The following is a 23,774-nucleotide window of genomic DNA, read 5'->3' as shown; positions in this document are numbered from 1 at the left end:
TTGACGTGTTTTTAACTGACTTAAATTATATTCGCATTTGAATTCAATACAGCCTGGTAATGATCTAAGGAACAATTTACACCCTTCATATGTGCCTTAATGATTTTTATTGATTGATATCTTTGACACAAGTACGAGTATGGAATTGGACCATTTGTACATTTAATTATGGTTATTAACCTGGGTGGAGTTAGCATTCTCTAATGCCACTGTTGTTGTTGTTTTTTTTTTTTTCCTTTAAACTAATTTTATTTTACCTTTCTTAAACTCCAAATGATAGCTTGGTTGACCTCATTCACAGGTGAACATGGACAATATATTTTAAAAATCTGATTATATATTTAGAAGGAGGAAGATTCAAAACACACAAACTTAGTACTTATTTTTTAACATCAGAGAACATTTTATTTCTTTATATTTCCCTACCTTTTATAATTAATGAGGCTTTATTATAAAAGGATTTGACATAATTAATGTGCACCATTAGCATAGTCCATCCTTCTAAACAGATTGAAAGAGGGGATCCCTGGGTGGCGCAGCGGTTTGGCGCCTGCCTTTGGCCCAGGGCGCGATCCTGGAGATCCGGGATCAAATCCCACGTCAGGCTCCCGGTGCATGGAGCCTGCTTCTCCCTCTGCCTGTGTCTCTGCCTCTCTCTCTCTCTCTCTCTATGTGACTATCATAAATAAAATAAATTTAAAAAAAGATTTTAAAAAAAAAACAGATTGAAAGAAATATCAAGCTCGAAAATAAAAACTGCTGAAACTAATAATTCTGCCTCTATCATATTTGTAACATATGTATCTAGTTTATCAGATTAATATGATTTGTTAATGTGCTTGCTTCTGGCATAATCAAGCAAAGCTGTCTGATTAATTTCAAATGCTCAGTTTCTGTTAAGATAACTAAAAGCATACAGAAAATGCAGAAACAAAAACCACCCAGTATTTATATTAGAAATATGCGTCCTACTAGAACCAAAAACAAACAAAAAAATACAAAGGAGATCTCTTAGTAGTTCAAATCAAGCATCAGAGGCCTAAAATACATACTCATTTATAAAAAGAACACTGAGCATATATGCTTTTATACAGAACTAATATGAAAGCTTAATTTGTTAGTTTCGTGGGATTGTGGTGAGGATCAAAATAATGAGGTAAAAATTCTATGTCAGCTTTGAACCACCATCTAAACACTGGTTAGCAATATAACTACTGTGATTTATAGGAGCCTGCGTTCACCTGAGCTCAGCAGCATGTGGTTATCGATACTCTAAAGCAAGGGAAGAGGTAGGAAAAGTATAAAAGGCAAACATGAGAGTCCAAAAAAGCCATTTAGACGGAGGAGAAATGGCCTTGAACATCTCAGGATGTATTCAGGAGTCTCACTGTATTAACATTAAGAAACGATGTCACAGAGTCAACACTAAGTCATCAAGGAAATATTTAAATAAATACAATATCCTCAGCTTTAACAAGTATGTAGATACTCTGAAAAAAATCTCTCCAGAATGCTTTAAAAAATGAAAACGTTGGATATTGATTGTACCAGACCCTCAAACCTGATGGTAGGCTCATGTCCAGAGAAGCAATATTAGGACAATAGTCTTAGAGCTTTTTCTTAACTGCATAGCAGTCTATATGCTGTTGTTTGTTTGGGTTTTACAATGGGATTGAAGATAGTATCATATTAACTTCTGCGAATTTTCATTTTTAGAAGCTGCTACCCCAAGACAAGGAAATATGTATACTTTGTCAAAAGACTGTTTATCCAATGGAGTGCCTAGTAGCAGACAAGCAGAGTTTTCATAAATCCTGCTTCCGATGCCACCACTGCAACAGTAAACTGAGGTAAAATGTTTTGTGGGCTGCGACACAAATATTGGAGGATATTGTACATATACACATACATGTACAAAAGAAGCTATGGATTTTTCTAGATCTTGTTGCCATGAGTTTAAAACAACTATCAAAGGGGATGTGGTCAGGTTCTGTTATGTTTTTCTCAGGATAGCCATGACCTTTTTCCTTTTGAAATATCAAAAGGAAATCTGATTTCTGATCAAATCCAGAAAGTTCCCTTTTGTCCAAACCTAGAGATCACAGAGATAAGAAAAATCAAGAAGTGCTATGCAAGTCAGGTTTTTTAAGTTCTTACTTTATCTAAAGTCTAGATTCTATTTTTGACCCTATTTAAAGTAAGCCCAATGTGGGACTTAGACTCAAAACCCTGAAAAAAAAAAAAAACCTGAGATCAAGAACTGCATACTCTAGAGACCGAGCCAGCCAGGCACCCCCCTAAAATCTAAATTTTTAGATCAGGATTCAGTAAACTTTTGCTGTAAAGGGCCAGATAGTAAATCTTTTCAACTTTATAAGCCATACTGTTTCTGTCACTAGTCAGCTTCTAGTTGAGTGCAAAAGCATCCACAGATAACTAAACAAACAAGTGTGGCTGTAAACTGAGAGGCCCAAGTGTATTCCAATAAAACTTCACATACAAAATCAGATGGTGGGCTGGAGTTTACCTAGGTTTGGGTGTTTCATCTAAGTAAAAATCATAATAATTGTAGAGTATTGTCAGTGTCAGGTAAGATATACTGTTTCCCTCCCCCTCTAGTGCAACAGAAGCACCATATCAACACAGTTACAAATGAATTTTAATGAGTGTGGCATTTGGTGTAGCTATAATCTGAGATGCTGAAATTGTAATTATTTTTGCTAAATCTAGTGTGTATCAGATTATATCTTTCCTGGCTTTGATAGACAATGTCAAACACCCCTTGTTGCAACATTTTTTTCCTTTGGTTTCCATGACACCAGAGTATAATGGTTTCCTGCTACCTTCTGGGTCTTCCTTCTCAGACTCCTATGTGGGTGATTCTTTCTCTGTCCATCATTGAAATGTTCCCTAGAATTCTGTTATGGACATTTATTTTTATCACTGTTTGTATTCTTTATATATATGGTTTATTGCATCCACTCCCATGACTTTAATCATTATCTATGGGGAATAACTCTGAAATCTGTTCAGTAGCCCAGTTCTGTCCTCTTTCAGATGCTTATATCTCAATTATTAATATTTATCTCCAATTATATTTCTCATAAGTACACCAAATTCAATATGCCCCATTATCTTCTCTCTACCAAAATTCCTTCCTTGACTTCATGATCTGTATGATACTCTCTCAATAAAAGACATTAGCATTAGCTCAATGACTGAACATGAAGTTACCTTTGACTCTTTCCTCTTCTTCATTCCCTATGCCCAAGCAATGACCAAGTCCTATAATGGAGGTCCCATAAAAGCCTCTTGAACTGTATGCTTTTTTCCATCCCCACAGACCAAGTACCCTCCAAGTGTCCTATCTGCACTAATGCAATAGTATTTCTAGCAAGTTAGTCTCCCTGCTTCCACCACCTCTTACCTCCATCACCACCAACAACAACTTGCCCCAATGCCATGTTCCATGATGTAGTGAAAATGATATTTCTAAAATGTAAATCTGAGGTCATTTCCTTGTTTGAAACATATGGTTTCCTCTATAAAAGTCATATTAGCATCTTACTATGAGTTAACAGACAGTTTAGAATCTTGTCCCAGCTCCTTTCCCAACACTTCTTCCTCCCATTACATGTTAGTTTTCATGAAGACTTCACTTCTTTCAGTTGCACAAAATCATTATCTTTCTCATATCTAACTGGTCCCAAGTGTCATTTCCGCTCCTTATAGGAGTTTTCCCCAGGCCTCTCCACCAGACTAATGTGCCAGTATTCTTCAGACCTCAACTGAGACTTCATGTCTATGAAGAAACCTGCGTTAAGCCCCACATATGGATCCGGTGTCCCTCCTGTGTGCTCCCAGAGCATCCCCTGTGCTTGCCCCATACTTAACACCGTCTAATGTAATTGTTTTCCAGCTGTAGGAAATGTGTTAATGTTTGACTGTCAATACCTAGTAAAGCCTGACGTTTAGCAAGGACTCGAAAATATTTAATAACTGATATTTTTAAAAAATTATTGTACCAAAAGCCACAACTATAGAAAAATGAAAAAGCAACTGTATGGCTTAATGAATGATTATAAAGTGAACACTTTGTAACCAGTACCAAGTTCAAGAAATAAACATTGCCAGCCCTTTCAGAAGCTCCTTCCGTGTGCCCAAACTCCAGTTATCTCTCTCTCTGAGTAAACAGCATTCTTTTTCATCATTGCTTCCTTGCATTTTTATAGTTTTTTTAAATCCAAATATGCTCTCCTAGATACTATAGTTTTGCTCAGTTTTTTCAACTTTAACATCTCTTTTAAATCTATAGAGTTTCTGTCCATTTCCTTCATTCCTTGCAATTTATTTGTGAAGAGCCCAAGATATCTGACGTGTAGAATTTTCCACAGTCTGGATTTGCTGATTGCACACTAGTCGTGCAGTTCACATACTCCTTTTCTCCCCTGCATTTCCGACTGTCAGCTGAATCTAGAAACTAGTGTAAACTAAGATTTGATACCTTTTGCAAGAACATAGGGAATGTTGGCAAGAAGAGAATAAGCACATAGTGTCTGGCTGCCTCTGGTTTTGTGATCATAGCAGATATTGAAGCTTAATGTCTATATCCATTCATTGATGTTTGCAAAATGTTGATATTCCCATTTTCTTTTTTCTTTTTCATTATTAGTTAGAATACTTTTACAGAAGATGCTTCATCTACTCTTTGGTTACCTGGTAGTGCAGTTGGTGGAGGAAAAGAAAAATAAATGCATAGCTTTTTCCCTTTATTTACTTGCTTCACCAATGTATCATTTATTTATATAACAGTGTAATGAAATGGTTCCTTATCATAGCCTAGAGGTAACCAATTATAAAATATTTGAATTATAAACTCATAGGTTGGGGATCCCTGAGTGGCTCAGCAGTTTAGCACCTGCCTTTGGCCCAGGGCGCGATCCTGGAGTCCCGGGATCGAGTCACACATCGGGCTCCCGGCATGGAGCCCGCTTCTCCCTCCTCCTGTGTCTCTGCCTCTCTCTCTCTCTCTCTTTCTCTATCATAAATAAATAAACAAACAAACAAATAAATCTGTAAAAAAAATAAAATAAACTCATAGGTTTACATATATTTGATTGGTTTGTTTTTTTTTTTTTTAAGATTTTATTTATTATTCATGAAAGACACAGAGTTGAGAGAGAGGCAGAGACACAGGCAGAGGGAGAAGTAGGCCCCATGCAGGGAGCCTGACGTGGGACTCAATCCCTGGTCTCCAGGATCATGCCCTGGGCCAAAGGCAGGCGCTAAACCACTGAGCCACGCAGCAATTCCCTATTTGATTGGTTTTAATCAGATGCTGTTATCGCTACTGAGGTTCAAGTTATTCTAGTCTTGGCCTCTTCTGGTTGTCTCCTGATTCCTTTTGGCAAGACCTAAGTAATCTTTGATAGTCTCCTCACTGTCTGATGGGACTAGAAGTTCCATGCTCATTTGGTGCATTTAGTTCCCATGAACCTGGTCAGTCATTTGCTTTCTTTATGTGAGAAATGGCATTTCAAGACTATAACCTCAATTCTCTTTTTACTGGGTTGGTCACTATTTTGAGGCTTTATTAGTGGTAAGAGCTAGCAAATATTTATATACAAAGAAAAAATATATCATGAATTTGTAGGAATAGTTCCAAATTGAATTGAGAACTGCATTGCTCTTGCCTTTGCCTCTTCTCCATGCCAGGTCTGTCTCCATATGGACCTTCACTTCAGGACTTCTAGTTCTCAAAGACAAAGGAGATATAAGAATTAAAATATCCCATATTCATTTGGACAACAGTTTTAGAATAGCAAAACTATCAGCCCCCCTAATTTGATAATGAAAACTTAAAAAAATGGCATTTGCTCCCCACTCATCCACACCCCCTTTTCAAAATTGTGCTATATCTTTGGTGTCATAGTCCACAGCCATTACATGTCACATCATCTCCCTCACTGTCCTCATCTCATCTTAGTTTATAGGTAGCAGTATATAGAATGCTTGCCACCAACCTTTATGTTGATGTTTCTGTAGCCTTTCTGGTTATGCAAGCTTATTTTCTAGTACCTCCCTCAGAAACGTCTATTCTATGAGCTTGATAATGGAGTCTGTTTTGTTGAAAGTAAAATCTTTGACTTACATTTTCTTTTATTAACTATCTTAAATGTATTATTCTGTTTTCTTTTGGCACAAAGTATTGGAAATGACTGATAATAATCTAATTTTCTTTCCCTTCTCAATCATATGCTCTCTTTTATTTTCTTTTTAGATAAACACAAAGGATTTTTTTCTTTTTATTTAAAGTCCAAAAAAATAAAAAATAAAAATAAAGTCCAGAAATTTTACCAAAATAGTTCTTGATGTTGGTCATTGTGGGTCAACAGTGTCAGTTGCCTAGTGTGCTCTTTCAACATGCAGTTTCTTACCTCTTTATATCAGGAAAGTTTCCTTAAATTACAGCTTTTTAGTATTTAACCAATTTCATTGATTTCTTTTTTACTTCAGGATCTCTTGTTATCCGTACATGGATATTTTGTGCCTTGCTTTAATATTTGTCTTTCTCTCAAATCCTTCTCCTTTTTCATTTCCGATTGTAAATTTTCATTCCCTTATTTCTTTTCTAACATACTTTCTAGTGTGTTTATTTACTCTTATATTTCTTTTAGTTTAGTTTTTATTACTCAATTTTTTCTTTTACTTCTGTTTTTTCCTGATTTCTAGCATCTCCTTTATGATATTTTCTAATTACAATTCATGCTGTTCTTTCAAGTCTCTTTATCATGTTTTAATGTCTTTTAGCCCATATTTAAAATTCTGATGTTAAGAGCATGTTTCTCTAGCATGTTTTCATTGTCTATAGGGATATTAAAAATGCTCCTTACTCTTTTTTCTTATAATGACTTTATATAATATTTGGCATCAGTACTTTTCTGTTGCTTATTTTTGTAAGGCATTAGTTTTCCCAAATCTTAGAAGGAGGAAAAATTCAGACTGGCTTTCCCAAACTTCACAGAGCTACCTCTTCCAGTTTTCATATACTGTCCAAAAACTGTAATGGCTTGATTTCTGGATTTCCTATCTTGAGTCCTCTCCCCCCATGTTAGTCAAGACCTTCTCTTTCATTGATGTCATCATTATCCAATGACATTTTGATACCACTCTCATTTTTTTTTTGTCAGTATAAAGTCTTGTCCTAAAAAGGGATCTTGATTGTTCAGTTTTGAGAGTTTGACTTCTCTATCCTCTTCAGACTTTCCTACCACAGGGCCCTTGCAGTCACTGGCTAATGGAGACAGTAAAACCCTTCCCCATTTCAGCTATTATTCTCTGGTTGACATGTGATACTTTCCAGGAAATACTGGCTGGCTATCCTGTGGTCTTATATTTTCTGGACAATTAGACACCTTCCTTGCTCCTTCTGCTATCACTCATACAGATGCCACTATAACTGTTGGTTTGTTCTTACCTTCTTGTGTTTTGAGGGTTGGTGAGGATACCTTGTCTCTTAGTTTTGTTATAAATTTTATCCATGGGTTTTAAGTTTTGCTATGTGATTGGTGGATCTGTTTGTATGCAGAGATTCAGATATTAAAAAATGATGCCTTTGATTAAATTTAATTTTAATTTTAACAGACACTCTACTTGTTAATATCCCCAAAGAGGCCAAATAAACAATTGCATAGGCAAGCTTTCTAATTCATTCAAAACCTACTTAACAAGGAAATTTAAATAGCTGATTTGTGTGTGTGTGTGCTATTCAGGATTTTTTGAAAATCCTGGGCCCCCTCACATAAATCACAGTTACCAAAGATTTAGTCCTATCATTTTGCACTATAACTACATATGCATTATACTAAAATACCTATCATACCAACACTTGACATACAGTATGAAATTCTAAATACTATAAGACATGTATCATGTGGGGTATTAGCAATAACTATTATCTAACAAGAATGTTCAATTAATAAGCATATCCCCTATTGCCAGTTAAGTTAATTGCACTGAATCTCTGACTCATTCTTGAAATAATTAATAACCTAATTCCCTAAGAATTTGTAGTATATATATGGAATGTTAAACATTTTTTTCTTTTTTTTTCTTTTTGTCAGTTTGGGAAATTATGCATCACTTCACGGACAAATATATTGTAAACCTCACTTTAGCCAACTTTTCAAATCTAAAGGAAATTATGATGAAGGTTTTGGACACAAACAGCATAAAGATCAATGGAATTGCAAAAATCAAAGCAGCTCAGTGGACTTTACTCCTAACGAAAAAACAAATATGTGTAAAAATAGTGCAGAAAACACCGCCATACTTGCAGATCCTAATAAACATTTAGATGTTGTTAACAGTAGAGGGCAAAGAGATGATTTGAGAAAATTCAGGGAGAGGGGAAAATTAAAAATCATTTGGCCCCCTTCCAGAGAGATGCCTAAGAAAACCTTCCTCCTTGAGGAAGAGCTCAAAATGAGTAAACCTAAATGGCCACCAGAAACAACAGTTGCTACATCCGCTGAATTCAAAAGTGAATCACTAGTAGAACACATTAAAACTCTGGAAAATAAAGGACAAGAACAAGATAACATTTCTTCCCTGCAGCCATATCTGCAGTCCATCCATATATGTCAGAAAGCGGATGTTACAGGAACCAAAGAAATGGAAATGTACGAAGCAAGAAAAGATGAGAAGAAGGAGGGAAATAAGAATGTGCAAGATAAGCTGAATGAGGCTGAAGATACAAAGAATAAAAGGAAAAGTGAAATGGATCTTAATGACAACAATAATGTGGTTGTGCAGAGTGCTGAGAAGGAGAAAAATGGAAAAACTAATGAACCTGATGGTGGCGAAGTTTTACAGGTTACTAACACTGGTGATGAGGTGGTGCCAGAAAATCGTAAAGAGAATTTGAATAAGAATAATAATAACAATTATGTAGCCGTCTCGTGTCTGAATAATTTCAGGCAGAAGACATCTATTTTAGAATTTCCTAATCTATTACCACTGTCAAGTGAAGCAAACTACACTGCAAGTGAATATCAAATTGAAAGTTTAGAAAATGCATCTAGAATTTCAGAGTTACTTGGTATATTTGAATCTGAAAAGCCATATTCAAGGAATGTACTAGCTATGGCACTCGGTAAACAGGCTGACAGGGCCACTGCTGGCAGTACCCTGCAGTCTGCTCCCAAATCGGGCCTCCGTGGTGGGTTAAGAGGAAAGGAGGAAAGGTCTATAGCTTCTGCTGATACAAATATCTTGAACATCAAAAGAAACCATGCAAATAACAAAAATCTACACTTCTTCTTTTCCAACACCATGAAAATTGCTGCTTTTTCCAAAAAGAATGAGAACATTTTCGAGCATGACTTCATCGATTCTGTAGATCAAATTAAAACGATGCCATGTTTGTATTTAAGGGAATTGGGGAAGGATGTCAAACATTGGCATGGTGAAGCAATAGGAACAGCCCACAGTAATGGGAATATGAGTTTTGATGCCCAGAGCAGTGAATGTGCAGCTAAACCTTCATTTCCCGGAGTGGAGGTCCAGTCTGAACAACTCACTGTGGAAGAGCAAATTAAGAGGAACAGGTGCTACAGTGACACTGAGTAAAACATCCTAGAGGGCCACTTGTAGTCCACACTCGGGCACTGAGAAACATTGATGTTCCAAAATAAGACTAGAGATTTTGATAACATTTTGTTGAACTTGTAAACTTGATGCTCAGAAATTTCATGTCTATCACAACAGATTTTCCATGTATTAAGCTATACAATGTTTTCCATAATCAGTTTGAATCTACTTTTATTCTGAAGGGAATGAAAAGATGAAAAATATGGCTCTGTTTTCCAGTCAAATGGCACTTAAGTATATCGCTCTGTTTTTCAACATGTTGGATAACATCACTGGCAAGATTCTGTACTGCTGATCTGTATCACAATGTCTTATACCTTCTCTATAATTTCTGCTGAAATAAAATTAAATCACCTGGGGTACAAATCAAAATACTTCTGTAACTTTTTTTCCAAATATATTGACATTTTAAGTATATGTGTTTTCCATAATTTGGGAACTGTCTTTAAGGGGCAAGTATTTAACACACAAGCTCATTACACAAACACACACCTACATGCTAATAATCTTGGAGAAAAAAAACTAAATCAAAGCCACAGTATTACTAGAAAATATAAAATTGTCATTTCTTGTTTGCTCTGTATTATTAAAAATAGGAGGATTATTATGTTTTTTAAATAATTACCTATACTAGACTATCATGGAATATGTTTATAAACATTTAATGAAAAATATCAATTTTTCTTCAAGATAATGTGGAGTCCATTCTCAGAAATCAACTGAATGACAAAGATTTTAGAAGTTACTTAAATAAATTATGCACATTGCATTTTTGTTGCTTACCATATGTAATCAATAAATATACAAGTCATATTATTACTACGTTTTGTCAGGTTTTTCTAAATCATATTTGATGGATGTTAAGTTTTTCTATTACAAAACAGTCTTTGCAAAATCTGTCTTCTGAATTTCTACTGATTTTACCTTCTTGCAAATACATTTGATGATTCTGAGAGGAAAATATAATCTGAATATAAACGAGTGGCTTCACATTAATTTGGAGTATACATATGTGAAAAGAGGCCTGATCCCCTATTCTCCTACATAAACACAGACCACTGACTTTATGTATGAAAATGCAATGTAATGGTGAAAACTATTTCTCCTTAGAAAGTATAACAAATTCTTGCTAGTATGTTCTCAACCAGATAGATCTAAGACTTACATTACTAGTTTATTAGGGCTGCCATAACATAAACAAAGTTGTTTTCTCATAATTCTGGAGGCTAGAAGTCCAAGATCAAGTTGGCATGTCAGTTTCTTCTGAAGCCCAGCTACATGACTTTTAAATGGTCAGCTTCTCTCTGCACCTGGTCTTCCTTCTGTATGGGTCTGAGTCCAGAGTTCTTCCTCTTATAATGGATACCAGTCATACTGGACTAGGGCTCACCTTAGTGACCTCTTTTTATTTTAGTTACTTCTTTAAAGACTCCATCTCCAAATATAGTTGTTCTAAGATATACTGGTTCAGACGTCAAAATACTACTTTTAGGACAACAAAATTCAGCCCATAACAGCAAGAAACCACATTTTACCTTCAGTTTTTTTTTTTTTACAGATGTTTGTTAATATTCTGAAACAATTTCTCAATTATTTTTCACTTGGGATTTAATTACAGAACTGTGCCATCTATATTTATGCTATAAAAATATTATTTCCAGGAAGATAATTTCCTGGGTCCAAATGGGCCCATGATAGACCAAATGCTTTACTAGAGGAGGCAGTGTCATGGCAGAGCTTGGCATGTAAGGGGCTTTGCATTATTTATTTGAGACTGGGCCTTCCAATGAATCTTGTAAAAATGTTTTATCCCCCAGAAAATTGTGCTGAATTGTCTTTTGCAGCTTCCACACAATCAATCCTTGTGACAGATTTGGGGCTCTGGGCAGCGCATTTTTTGGATTAGAACAATAGTTTTCCAACAGTGCAATAAAATTACAGAATGCAAACATACCACCCATTCCCTAATGTGCAAGCAACATGTGCATCTGGCATATTTTTCCCCAAACTAACAATTTTCTATAAACATCTCTAGAGTAATTTCTAAAGGCACATCAATTTTTTAAGGAACTGGAAGATAGAAGAAGAATACTTTCTCTACTGTGTTTTGATAGTTACTGACTACTGGTACTATCCAATTGAGGGGTAGAAAATTTTCCCGTTGCCAAGAAAATGAACTTAGAGAAAGATAACCATAGATATTGAAGTGAAAAAGAAATGCAGGGATCCCTGGGTGGCGCAGTGGTTTGGCACCTGCCTTTGGCCCAGGGCGCGATCCTGGAGACCCGGGGTCGAATCCCACGTCGGGGTCCCGGTGCATGGAGCCTGCTTCTCCCTCTGCCTATGTCTCTGCCTCTCTCTCTCTCCCTGTGTGACTATCATAAATAAATAAAAATTAAAAAAAAAAAGAGAAATGCAAAACTTTTTTCTCTCTCCTTCTCTCTCTGAAAATGTTATTGAGAACCAAATCTAATGTAAGTTTTGAAATCTGCACGTATTAACAGTAATGTAAAATCTTACTTTAGAAAAATTGAATTTACATGGAGATCAGAAATAGGCTATGGTATGATACTCAGATTCAAAATAAGAGCTTTGAGAGCATATGAGAGGTGCTGATGAGTGCAGAGCCTCAATCCCCTGGAAATTAACTCTAATAGAAGACTAAAAATATTTTTAGATAAATATAAAAATAACGTAATCTCAGCTTTGATAGAGTCCTTTGGAAAGGCTAATTCAATCTATTTAACAAGGTCCATTTGCTGTAAATATTTCCCCTAAAATATCATAAGAAATTTTAAAACTTTAGGTATTCAAATGGTAGAGGAAAAATAATGGTAGTACAATGTCTACGATGTGGTCATTATGTTTTGATATACTATCTTTTTTTGCAAAGTAAACTAGTAGATAGAAAGCCTGACATCATCCAGTCAACAGCCACTCAACAAATATTATGGAGCCCTTGGTATTTGTTGGCAGAGTGACTTTTTTTTTAAAAGGACAAATAATGGCATCTTCCATATAATCTCTCAGACTAGAAAAAGAAGCATTCAAACAAAACTAATCAAAGTTGATACTTATGTCTATAGAGGGAATCAACTCAGGAAAATGTATAGCCACAAAGGATTCTCTTAAATTAGAAGACTTCAGAATAATAATAAATAGGTGACAAATGTCCAGTTTAAAAGCTAAACTGTCTTCATTTTGCTATACTTGTAATTTACTTAATGTAATGATGTGGTTGAAGACTCCATAATGCACAATCAAGATCCTCCTTCAGGGATAAGGAGTTACTTCCCAAATACCAGAAGTGCTGCCCATAGAAAACCCTCAAATTTCAGCCCCCTACCAAGATCACTTTAGCTGAAGAGAGCCACTTCCCCCATATGGACTGTGTTCAATAAGTGATCAGTAAAGGCAAACTCCACTTAAAAGTGTCAAATATCCCAGTAGGGTTGGCTGAGGCCTCCACTGAGCCTCTGTCACCATTGAACTTCTCCTTATGTCCAAACTAGCTTTGTTTATGTCCCTTCCTTTCCCTTGAAATCAAGAGCACACCCTGGTAGACATCCTCTACATTAATCTCTGTCTCAGAATTTACATCTTTGAGAAGCCAACCTGGACAACCTGATGCTGGGAGTGGCCCAAGAAAGTAGACACTGGGATGATCTTTTAGAGCTGCTCTATTTGCTGCCAGCTGATAAGGGGCACAAGATGGCTGTACAATTGTAAGAATTCTCAGCAGTGGTAAACTAGGATGCCTATAATGGTTGAGGCGAATGCGTAGCTGGTACCATGTATCAAATATTTGAGACATGGAGGAGACATTGAATTGAATGCCCATTGCTAACCCCTATCACTTTAGGAAAAAATTAACAAAAAAGTTGAAAGTGTGAATCAACAATTAAAGGCTAAATGTAATTTAATTGTAAAAGTACCTGAGCCCCATGGAAATCAAAGTTTTTGCCAGAGTCAGGGACTTGTTTGGAAAAGAATGGGATCCAGAATGTGGTGGAAATAAGTTTCAACAAAAATGTTGAAACCTCAAAATCCTCTGAGCCTTCTGAGCCTATAGAAGTGACATGTTCCTATCTATTAAGGGTAAGTATCCACACTTTTGTTCAAAAACAATGGAGACAACTCTCTCCAGCTCAACTGGGTGTTCCTGGTGGTCTTGGTTGGCCTCACCCAAGCATCAGCAAGTCTGTGGAGAATTGTTCTAGGCTGTGCTTGTTTGGGTCACATTAGCTAGAATAGCTCTGTATTAGATTATTTTTCATCCATAGTATTGTGACCAGTAAGCTATTTTGAGCATGTCCTCCTCATGGTGAAGGCAGAAGTAAAAGAAAAGAAAGAGAGATGTTGGCATACCATTACTTCTGCCTCCTTCAAATAGAGCAAGTCTTGTTTCAAAGAATCAGAGTGAGAGAGAGCGCTGGAAGGCTTTGGTGGTGTAGTGTTTACTTATAGCAAGAAGACACTGTACACAAAATCCAGCCCTTTGTAATTCTCCAAGGCTGGTGGATCCATTCAACAGCCAAAGTGGACATTATGGCCACAGGCATCCCACTTTGTCCTGTAGTTGGACTAACCCTGATCTTGTGAGATCTAAAATACAGAAATCTGGGGGAGTGCCTAAGAGCCATTTACGCACTTTAGCTAAGCATTTCCAAGAAAAGTTTACATGTGCCAGATACTGAGGAAACAGGAATGTACTGGTTTTGCTCTGAGCTTTTTGCAGGCAACGTGATTTGTGAGCTTGCCAGCATGTTCTTTACCAAGCACAGGTTCTTTTCAGGAACAAAGGGAAGGTGTCCAGCTGTGCTTGGATCCATCCATCTCATTATCATTTTAAGTTAACCTGTTTTTGATGAATGATGATTTAAAAGGTTCAAAGAGGAAGTAATTGGTAATGACTACTACTGTGTCCACCCTCTAATTTACTGCAAGTTTTATAAGATGGCGGCAGATGTTTATTTATTAATTATCATTTTTTTTATTGGTGTTCAATTTACTAACATACAGAATAACACCCAGTGCCCGTCACCCATTCACTCCCACCCCCCGCCCTCCTCCCCTTCTACCACCCCTAGTTCGTTTCCCAGAGTTAGCAGTCTTTATGTTCTGTCTCCCTTTCTGATATTTCCCACACATTTCTTCTCCCTTCCCTTATTTTCCCTTTCACTATTATTTATATTCCCCAAATGAATGAGAACATATAATGTTTGTCCTTCTCCGACTGACTTACTTCACTCAGCATAATACCCTCCAGTTCCATCCACGTTGAAGCAAATGGTGGGTATTTGTCATTTCTAATAGCTGAGTAATATTCCATTGTATACATAAACCACATCTTCTTTATCCATTCATCTTTCGTTGGACACCGAGGCTCCTTCCACAGTTTGGCTATCGTGGCCATTGCTGCTAGAAACATCGGGGTGCAGGTGTCCCGGCGTTTCATTGCATTTGTATCTTTGGGGTAAATCCCCAACAGTGCAATTGCTGGGTCGTAGGGCAGGTATATTTTTAACTGTTTGAGGAACCTCCACACAGTTTTCCACAGTGGCTGCACCAGTTCACATTCCCACCAACAGTGTAAGAGGGTTCCCGTTTCTCCACATCCTCTCCAACATTTGTTGTTTCCTGCCTTGTTAATTTTTCCCATTCTCACTGGTGTGAGGTGGTATCTCATTGTGGTTTTGATTTGTATTTCCCTGATGGCAAGTGATGCAGAGCATTTTCTCATGTGCATGTTGGCCATGTCTATGTCTTCTTCTGTGAGATTTCTGTTCATGTCTTTTGCCCATTTCATGATTGGATTGTTTGTTTCTTTGGTGTTGAGTTTAATAAGTTCTTTATAGATCTTGGAAACTAGCCCTTTATCTGATATGTCATTTGCAAATATCTTCTCCCATTCTGTAGGTTGTCTTTGAGTTTTGTTGACTGTATCCTTTGCTGTGCAAAAGCTTCTTATCTTGATGAAGTCCCAATAGTTCATTTTTGCTTTTGTTTCTTTTGCCTTCGTGGATGTATCTTGCAAGAAGTTACTATGGCCGAGTTCAAAAAGGGTGTTGCCTGTGTTCTTCTCTAGGATTTTGATGGAATCTTGTCTCACATTTAGATCTTTCATCCATTTTGAGTTTATCTTTGTGTATGGTGAAAGAGAGTGGTCTAGTTTCATTCTTCTGCATGTGGATGTCCAATTTTCCCAGCACCATTTATTGAAGAGACTGTCTTTCTTCCAATGGATAGTCTTTCCTCCTTTATCGAATATTAGTTGCCCATAAAGTTCAGGGTCCACTTCTGGATTCTCTATTCTGTTCCACTGATCTATGTGTCTGTTTTTGTGCCAGTACCACACTGTCTTGATGACCACAGCTTTGTAGTACAACCTGAAATCTGGCATTGTGATGCCCCCAGATATGGTTTTCTTTTTTAAAATTCCCCTGGCTATTCGGGGTCTTTTCTGATTCCACACAAATCTTAAAATAATTTGTTCTAACTCTCTGAAGAAAGTCCATGGTATTTTGATAGGGATTGCATTAAACGAGTATATTGCCCTGGGTAACATTGACATTTTCACAATATTAATTCTGCCAATCCATGAGCATGGAATATTTTTCCATCTCTTTGTGTCTTCCTCAATTTCTTTCAGAAGTGTTCTATAGTTTTGAGGGTATAGATCCTTTACATCTTTGGTGAGGTTTATTCCTAGGTATCTTATGCTTTTGGGTGCAATTGTAAATGGGATTGACTCCTTAATTTCTCTTTCTTCAGTCTCATTGTTAGTGTATAGAAATGCCACTGACTTCTGGGCATTGATTTTGTATCCTGCCACGCTACCGAATTGCTGTATGAGTTCTAGCAATCTTGGGGTGGAGACTTTTGGGTTTTCTTTGTAGAGTATCATGTCATCGGCGAAGAGGGAGAGTTTGACTTCTTCTTTGCCAATTTGAATGCCTTTAATGTCTTTTTGTTGTCTGATTGCTGAGGCTAGGACTTCCAGTACTATGTTGAATAGCAGTGGTGAGAGTGGACATCCCTGTCTTGTTCCTGATCTTAGGGGAAAGGCTCCCAGTGCTTCCCCATTGATAATGATATTTGCTGTGGGCTTTTCATAGATGGCTTTTAAGATGTCGAGGAATGTTCCCTCTATCCCTACACTCTGAAGAGTTTTGATCAGGAATGGATGCTGTATTTTGTCAAATGCTTTCTCTGCATCCAATGAGAGGATCATATGGTTCTTGGTTTTTCTCTTGCTGATATGATGAATCACATTGATTGTTTTACGGGTGTTGAACCAGCCTTGTGTCCCAGGGATAAATCCTACTTGGTCATGGTGAATAATTTTCTTAATGTACTGTTGGATCCTATTGGCCAGTATCTTGTTGAGAATTTTTGCATCCATGTTCATCAGGGATATTGGTCTGTAATTCTCCTTTTTGGCGGGGTCTTTGTCTGGCTTTGGAATTAAGGTGATGCTGGCTTCATAGAACGAATTTGGAAGTACTCCATCTCTTTCTATCTTTCCAAACAGCTTTAGGAGAATAGGTATGATTTCTTCTTTAAACGTTTGATAAAATTCTCCTGGGAAGCCATCTGGCCCTGGACTCTTGTGTCTTGGGAGGTTTTTGATGACTGCTTCAATTTCCTCCCTGGTTATTGGCCTGTTCAGGTTTTCTATTTCTTCCTGTTCCAGTTTTGGTAGTTTGTGGCTTTCCAGGAATGCGTCCATTTCTTCTAGATTGCCTAATTTATTGGCGTATAGCTGTTCATAATATGTTTTTAAAATCGTTTGTATTTCCTTGGTGTTGGTAGTGATCTCTCCTTTCTCATTCATGATTTTATTAATTTGAGTCTTCTCTCTCTTCTTTTTAATAAGGCTGGCTAATGGTTTATCTATCTTATTAATTCTTTCAAAGAACCAACTCCTGGTTCTGTTGATCTGTTCCACAGTTCTTCTGGTCTCGATTTCGTTGAGTTCTGCTTGAATCTTTATTAGCTCCCTTCTTCTCTTGGGTGTAGGATCTATTTGCTGTTTTTTCTCTAGCTCCTTTATGTGTAAGGTTAGCTTTTGTATTTGAGTTCTTTCCAGTTTTTGAATGGATGCTTGTATTGCGATGTATTTCCCCCTTAGGACTGCTTTTGCTGCATCCCAAAGATTTTGAACGGTTGTATCTTCATTCTCATTAGTTTCCATGAATCTTTTTAATTCTTCCTTAATTTCCTGGTTGACCCTTTTATCTTTTAGCAGGATGGTCCTTAACCTCCATGTGTTTGAGGTCCTTCCAAACTTCTTGTTGTGATTTAGTTCTAATTTCAAGGCATTATGGTCCGAGAATATGCAGGGGACAATCCCAATCTTTTGGTATCGGTTCAGACCTGATTTGTGACCCAATATGTGGTCTATTCTGGAGAAAGTTCCATGTGCGCTTGAGAAGAATGTGTATTCAGTTGAGTTTGGATGTAAAGTTCTGTAGATATCTGTGAAATCCATCTGGTCCAGTGTATCATTTAAAGCTCTCGTTTCTTTGGAGATGTTTTGCTTAGAAGACCTATCGAGTATAGAAAGAGCTAGATTGAAGTCACCAAGTATAAGTGTATTATTATCTAAGTATTTCTTCACTTTGGTTAATAATTGATTTATATATTTGGCAGCTCCCACATTTGGAGCATATATATTGAGGATTGTTAAGTCCTCTTGTTGAATAGATCCTTTAAGTATGATATAGTGTCCCCCTTCATCTCTCACTACAGTCTTTGGGGTAAATTTTAGTTTATCTGATATAAGGATGGCTACCCCTGCTTTCTTTTGAGGACCATTCGAATGGTAAATGGTTCTCCAACCTTTTATTTTCAGGCTGTAGGTGTCCTTCTGTCTAAAATGAGTCTCTTGTAGACAGCAAATAGATGGGTCCTGCTTTTTTATCCAGTCTGAAACCCTGCGCCTTTTGATGGGGTCATTAAGCCCGTTCACATTCAGAGTTACTATTGAGAGATATGAGTTTAGTGTCATCATGATATCTATTCAGTCTTTGTTTTTGTGGACTGTTCCACTGAACTTCTTCTTAAAGGGGAATTTTAAGAGGCCCCCTTAAAATTTCTTGCAGAGCTGGTTTGGAGGTCACATATTCTTTTAGTTGCTGCCTGTCTTGGAAGCTCTTTATCTCTCCTTCCATTTTGAATGAGAGCCTTGCTGGATAAAGTATTCTTGGTTGCATGTTCTTTTCATTTAGGACCCTGAATATATCCTGCCAGCCCTTTCTGGCCTGCCAGGTCTCTGTGGAGAGGTCTGCTGTTACCCTAATACTCCTCCCCATAAAAGTCAGGGATTTCTTGTCTCTTGCTGCTTTAAGGATCTTCTCTTTATCTTTGGAATTTGCAAGCTTCACAATTAAATGTCGAGGTGTTGGACGGTTTTTATTGATTTTAGGGGGGGATCTCTCTATTTCCTGGATCTGAATGCCTGTTTCCCTTCCCAGATTAGGAAAGTTTTCAGCTAGAATTTGTTCAAATACATATTTTGGCCCTCTGTCCCTTTCGGCGCCCTTGGGAACCCCAATTAAACGTAGGTTTTTCTTCCTCAAGCTGTCGTTTATTTCCCTTAATCTATCTTCATGGTCTTTTAATTGTTTGTCTCTTTTTTCCTCAGTTTCCCTCTTTGCTGTCAACTTGTCTTCTAGGTCACTCACTCGTTCCTCCACCTCGTTAACCCTCGTCGTTAGGACTTCTAGTTTGGATTGCATCTCATTCAATTGGTTTTTAATTTCTGCCTGATTAGCTCTAAATTCTGCAGTCATGAAGTCTCTTGAGTCCTTTATACTTTTTTCTAGAGCCACCAGTAGCTGCATAATAGTGCTTCTGAATTGGCTTTCTGACATTGAATTGTAATCCAGATTTTGTAACTCTGTGGGAGAGAGGACTGTTTCTGATTCTTTCTTTTGAGGTGAGGTTTTCCTTCTAGTCATTTTGCTCAGTGCAGAGTGGCCAAAAGCAAGTTGTATTGGGAAAAAGAGAAAAAGAGAGGAGAGAAAGAAGGAAAGAAAAGAGAAAGAGAAAAAAAAAGGGAAGAAAAAGAAAAAAAACGAAAAAAAAAAAAAAGAAGAAAAAGAGAAAGAAAAAGAAAGGAGAAAAAAAGGGGGTGGGGGAAGGAAACAAATCAAAAAGCAAAACAAAACAAAACAAAACAAAACAAAAAAAGAACCACCGGGGAGTATCTTCTGATTCTGTGTACTTTAAGTCCCTTGGCTTCCCCTGGAACTTGTCCGTCTAGCTGGTGTTCTGGGGGAGGGGCCTGTTGTGCTGATTTTCAGGTGTTAGCAGTTGGGGGAGCTGCTGTGCCCCTGCCTGGTGCAGGGCTCGGTGGGGGTTGTTTACCCCGTGAGGCCGCAGGAGGAACAGCCCCAGTGGCGGGGCAGCTCTGGAAACCTGGATTCAGCTCCGGCAGGAACTCCGTCTGCAGGGCCTGGAGGCTCCGGGCGGGGCCGCTGATCTGCTCAGCTGGGGCAGGAGCGTCCTCGCTGTCCTGGGCCCTCCCGGCCTCTGCCTGTCCCGGGGGAGGCCGGATCCTGGGCTGTGTCCCGGCGCCCTGTGCTCCGGAGCCTGCGCTGGTGGATTCGCGCTCCCGCCTCGCAGCCCCCTCCGCGGAGCTGCCGCCCAAGCCCCTCCGAGCTGCTCCTGGAACCGCGCAGGCCCTTCCGCACGGAGCCTCTTCCTCTGCCCGAGCCCCTCCGAGCTGCTCCCGGGGCCGCGCAGCCCCCTCCGCGGAGCTGCCGCCCGAGCCCCTCCGAGCTGCTCCTGGAACCGCGCAGCCCCCTCCGCACGGAGCCTCTTCTTCTGCCCGAGCCCCTCCGAGCTGCTCCCGGGGCCCCGCAGCCCCCTCCGCGGAGCCGCCCCCGAGCCCCTTCAGCTGCTCCGGGTCCCGCCGGGTCCCGCCGTGCGCGCTGCAGCCCTTAGGGAGCTCGGCGCACTCTCCCGGGGCGCAGGTGTCTGTTACTGTCCCGGGGAGCCCGAGGGCATCCCCGCCCTCCTGGGTCCTGCTCCACCTCCCCACGAGCCCCTTTCCGCCCGGGAAGGTCGGTGCAGCTCCTGCTCTCCGGGACGGGGCTCTCCTGTCCTGGGGACACTCGCCCCGGCCTCAGCCCGGCTCCTCGCGGGGCCCCTCCCCCTCGGAGGCCTTTGTTCCTTTATTTCTTTTTCCCCGTCTTCCTACCTTGATAGATGCGCGAACTCTTCTCACTGTAGCATTCCAGCTGGTCTCTCTTTAAATCTCAGGCCGAATTCATAGATTTTCAGGATAATTTGAAGGTTTTCTAGGTAGTTTGGTGGAGACAGGGGATTTGGAGACCCTACTCTTCCGGCATCTTGCTCCTCCCCCTATTTATTAATTATCATGATGTTCCTTTCATCCCCATTAAACCATTTCTTTTAGGAGAAGGACAGACTGGTGAAAGGATATTTCTGTTGAACATACCTTTCTATATTATCATTATTTGCCTATATAGAAATCTCCTCAAATTAATTAAAAAGCCAATTTCAAATTATTTTATTTCCTGAATTCATCTAACCGAAAATATTTATTGTTCAATAAAAATTTCAGTGACTTTGTAACTGAGATGATATATAAAACACAATTAATGCTGGCAATGTCTAAGGACAAATACTGAAAAAAAATTATTAAATGCTCTGCCTTAGCTCATTAACTGATCTCTTTAAGTCTTAATTTCTACATTTCATACTCTAAGTGCATATGTTTGTATGTGTGAATGTTAGTGCGTGAGTATGTGTTTAATAGTTAATGTCCAAATTATGAAAACATTAATATCAGCAGTTTTCAGTGCTATTCAGGCTGATTTTAGCAAACCAACATGTTCAATTTTAATGTCATCAAAATCATCAACTCTGAATACATATTTGTCATAAGTTAATAACATTAGTTGGATAAATATTTATCATCAAATGGATAACATTTATGTTACCAGTTGTGATATTCATAATACCTGCATTGATTTTTTTTGTTGTTGATATAGTGTATGAACAAATGCACATCCATTTACATAATTTCTTATAGCCATTTACAGTTTCTCAAAATGTTTTGCTAATATCTTTTATTTCCTCATCTATACTATTCCTAGTAATTTTATACATGCCCAAGGCTTCAATTATCTTCATAATACCAATGACTCCAAACGTATGCCACTTTCCCTGAGTTCTCTAAATGTTAGAATCATATAGATAACTGCCTACTTGATAGTTTCGCTTGGATGTTTTAATGGCATCTTAAATCCAACACATCAAAATCAGAGCATCACTCGCTCCTCACCTTCAACCTCAACCTTGGTACTCTTCTAGTAGTACATATCTCAGACACCATTATCCATCCTGTTACTAAAACCATAGAATGAAGAGTCATAGTTTATATCCTTATTTCTTTCATCCATTCACAATTAAAATGTTTCACGAAGTCCAGCTGATGTTTACTACTTAAATATTTCTCTCAGCTTTTCTTCTTAAAACATAACACATTTGCAATTGTACATGTTTTTGTTAAGTTATTTGATCAGTGCCCATGGCACTCTATCCCACACCACCCCGCCTATTGACTGGGAATTTTATAAAGATAGGAACGATCTGATTCTATCTTCCAAATTTCTCCAATTCCTAGCAAAAAGTTTAGGATATGGTAGGCATTTGGTAAATTTTATTTGAAGAGTCAATCACTGTACAAATCTAAAATTTGAGCCATTGTACATGGAACCACATGTGAAAATTGATAAGGATATCTTCTGGAGTGATTTTTGAGTGTATGCTAAGTATCAAACAGACAATGTTTATAACATGTAAAAACTACTTTCAAGAGAGCTGTAGTTATGCTCCCAAATTGCATGTCTAGATGCCAGTGACACCCCCGGGTAGAAGTCTAGAACAATGGCTGCATGGGTAGATTTCATTTGTTACAAATAGGGTTAGGCAGATGTTACAAGAAACATGTTTATTATCTTAAAGTTTATGAAAATGAATCCAGTACCTAAAGTTATACAAATTCATTCATATAAGTACACACATACAGATACATAGACATGAAGTGTCTATTAGCCTTAAAATGTACATTTTCCCATGTATTAGAAGTTAAATTTTATATAATATATATATATAATATGTCATATATATGACACAATATATAATCATTTTTATAGAACATGTAGGTTGGGTAGGTAGAAGCAAGATTTGTAGATACTGAGTTGCCCAAGATTACAGGTTCAAGTATTACAACACAAAGATATGAAAAGGAGTTATTATTTGAAGTCCCATATCCTATCCTCCACCCAAGCAGTCTCTATGAAAGTATCATGATATTGCTATCATGCATTTAATTATTATTCTCTGGTTTATCTTTATGCTTTTGCATTTATCATTGTATATGATTGTACTATGTACATGCATACATCTTCAGCGTATATGTACATTTATGTGCATGCATAGACATGTATATGTCCTATGACCACATGAAACATCTATTAATTAAGGTTCTACTCATGATTTGGCTGAAAAAAATCATAATTTATTAGATTTTGTGCATAAAACAATTTCGGTATATTTAGAAACTTAACATGTTGATCATTTTAATAAACTTAGAAAACCTGTAGAGTCCACTGGTTTGGGAAGATTTTTTAGCAAGAATTTTTAAAACACGGAGGTCTGGATTAACCATTAATTAACCAGAAATTATAGACAGGCAGGGAACCAATTACCATTAATTAGAGAATGGCTATGCATGTCTGTACAAAAATAATATAAACCAGTAGCAGGTAACATTCTTCTTTTTCTGCGTTTCAAGCTCACAGCAAGGATGAACACTGTGGTCCTTGATCTTATTTAATACTTACAAATACCTCAGGGGTATGATAAGAGGTAAGATTTTATTAACCCTGGTGAAGAATATACAGATTATTATTTTTTTATAAATTTATTTTTCTTGGTGTTCAATTTGCCAACATATAGAATAACACCCAGTGCTCATCCCATCAAGTGCCCCCCTCAGTGCCTGTCACCCAGTCACCCCCACGCCCCGCCCTCCTCCCCTTCCACCACCCCTAGTTCGTTTCCCAGAGTTAGGAGTCTCTCAT

The 23,774-nt window shown here is 38.0% G+C and overlaps 1 protein-coding gene across 2 annotated transcripts in view; it reads left to right on the top strand.

Moving 5' to 3' along the window:
* XIRP2 (xin actin binding repeat containing 2) overlaps positions 1 to 10,023 on the top strand; it is a 74,042-nt gene extending 64,019 nt beyond the window's left edge. Inside the window, exons 6-7 of one of the 2 annotated variants that reach the window (XM_077883544.1) lie at positions 1,717 to 1,850; positions 8,124 to 10,023. In XM_077883544.1, coding sequence (XP_077739670.1) covers positions 1,717 to 1,850; positions 8,124 to 9,630 — 1,641 coding nt within the window. In that variant the 3' untranslated portion in view covers positions 9,631 to 10,023. The remainder of the gene's footprint in view (positions 1 to 1,716; positions 1,851 to 8,123) is intronic. The other variant, XM_077883543.1, reaches the window with a different exon arrangement.
* Positions 10,024 to 23,774: the final 13,751 nt, after the last annotated feature.

The sequence above is a fragment of the Canis aureus genome, chromosome 34 (assembly GCF_053574225.1).
Source record: "Canis aureus isolate CA01 chromosome 34, VMU_Caureus_v.1.0, whole genome shotgun sequence".
In the NCBI taxonomy this organism is placed as follows: domain Eukaryota; kingdom Metazoa; phylum Chordata; class Mammalia; order Carnivora; family Canidae; genus Canis; species Canis aureus.
Note: the sequence above shows the minus strand (reverse complement) of the source record. Positions and strands in the feature narration are given on the sequence as shown.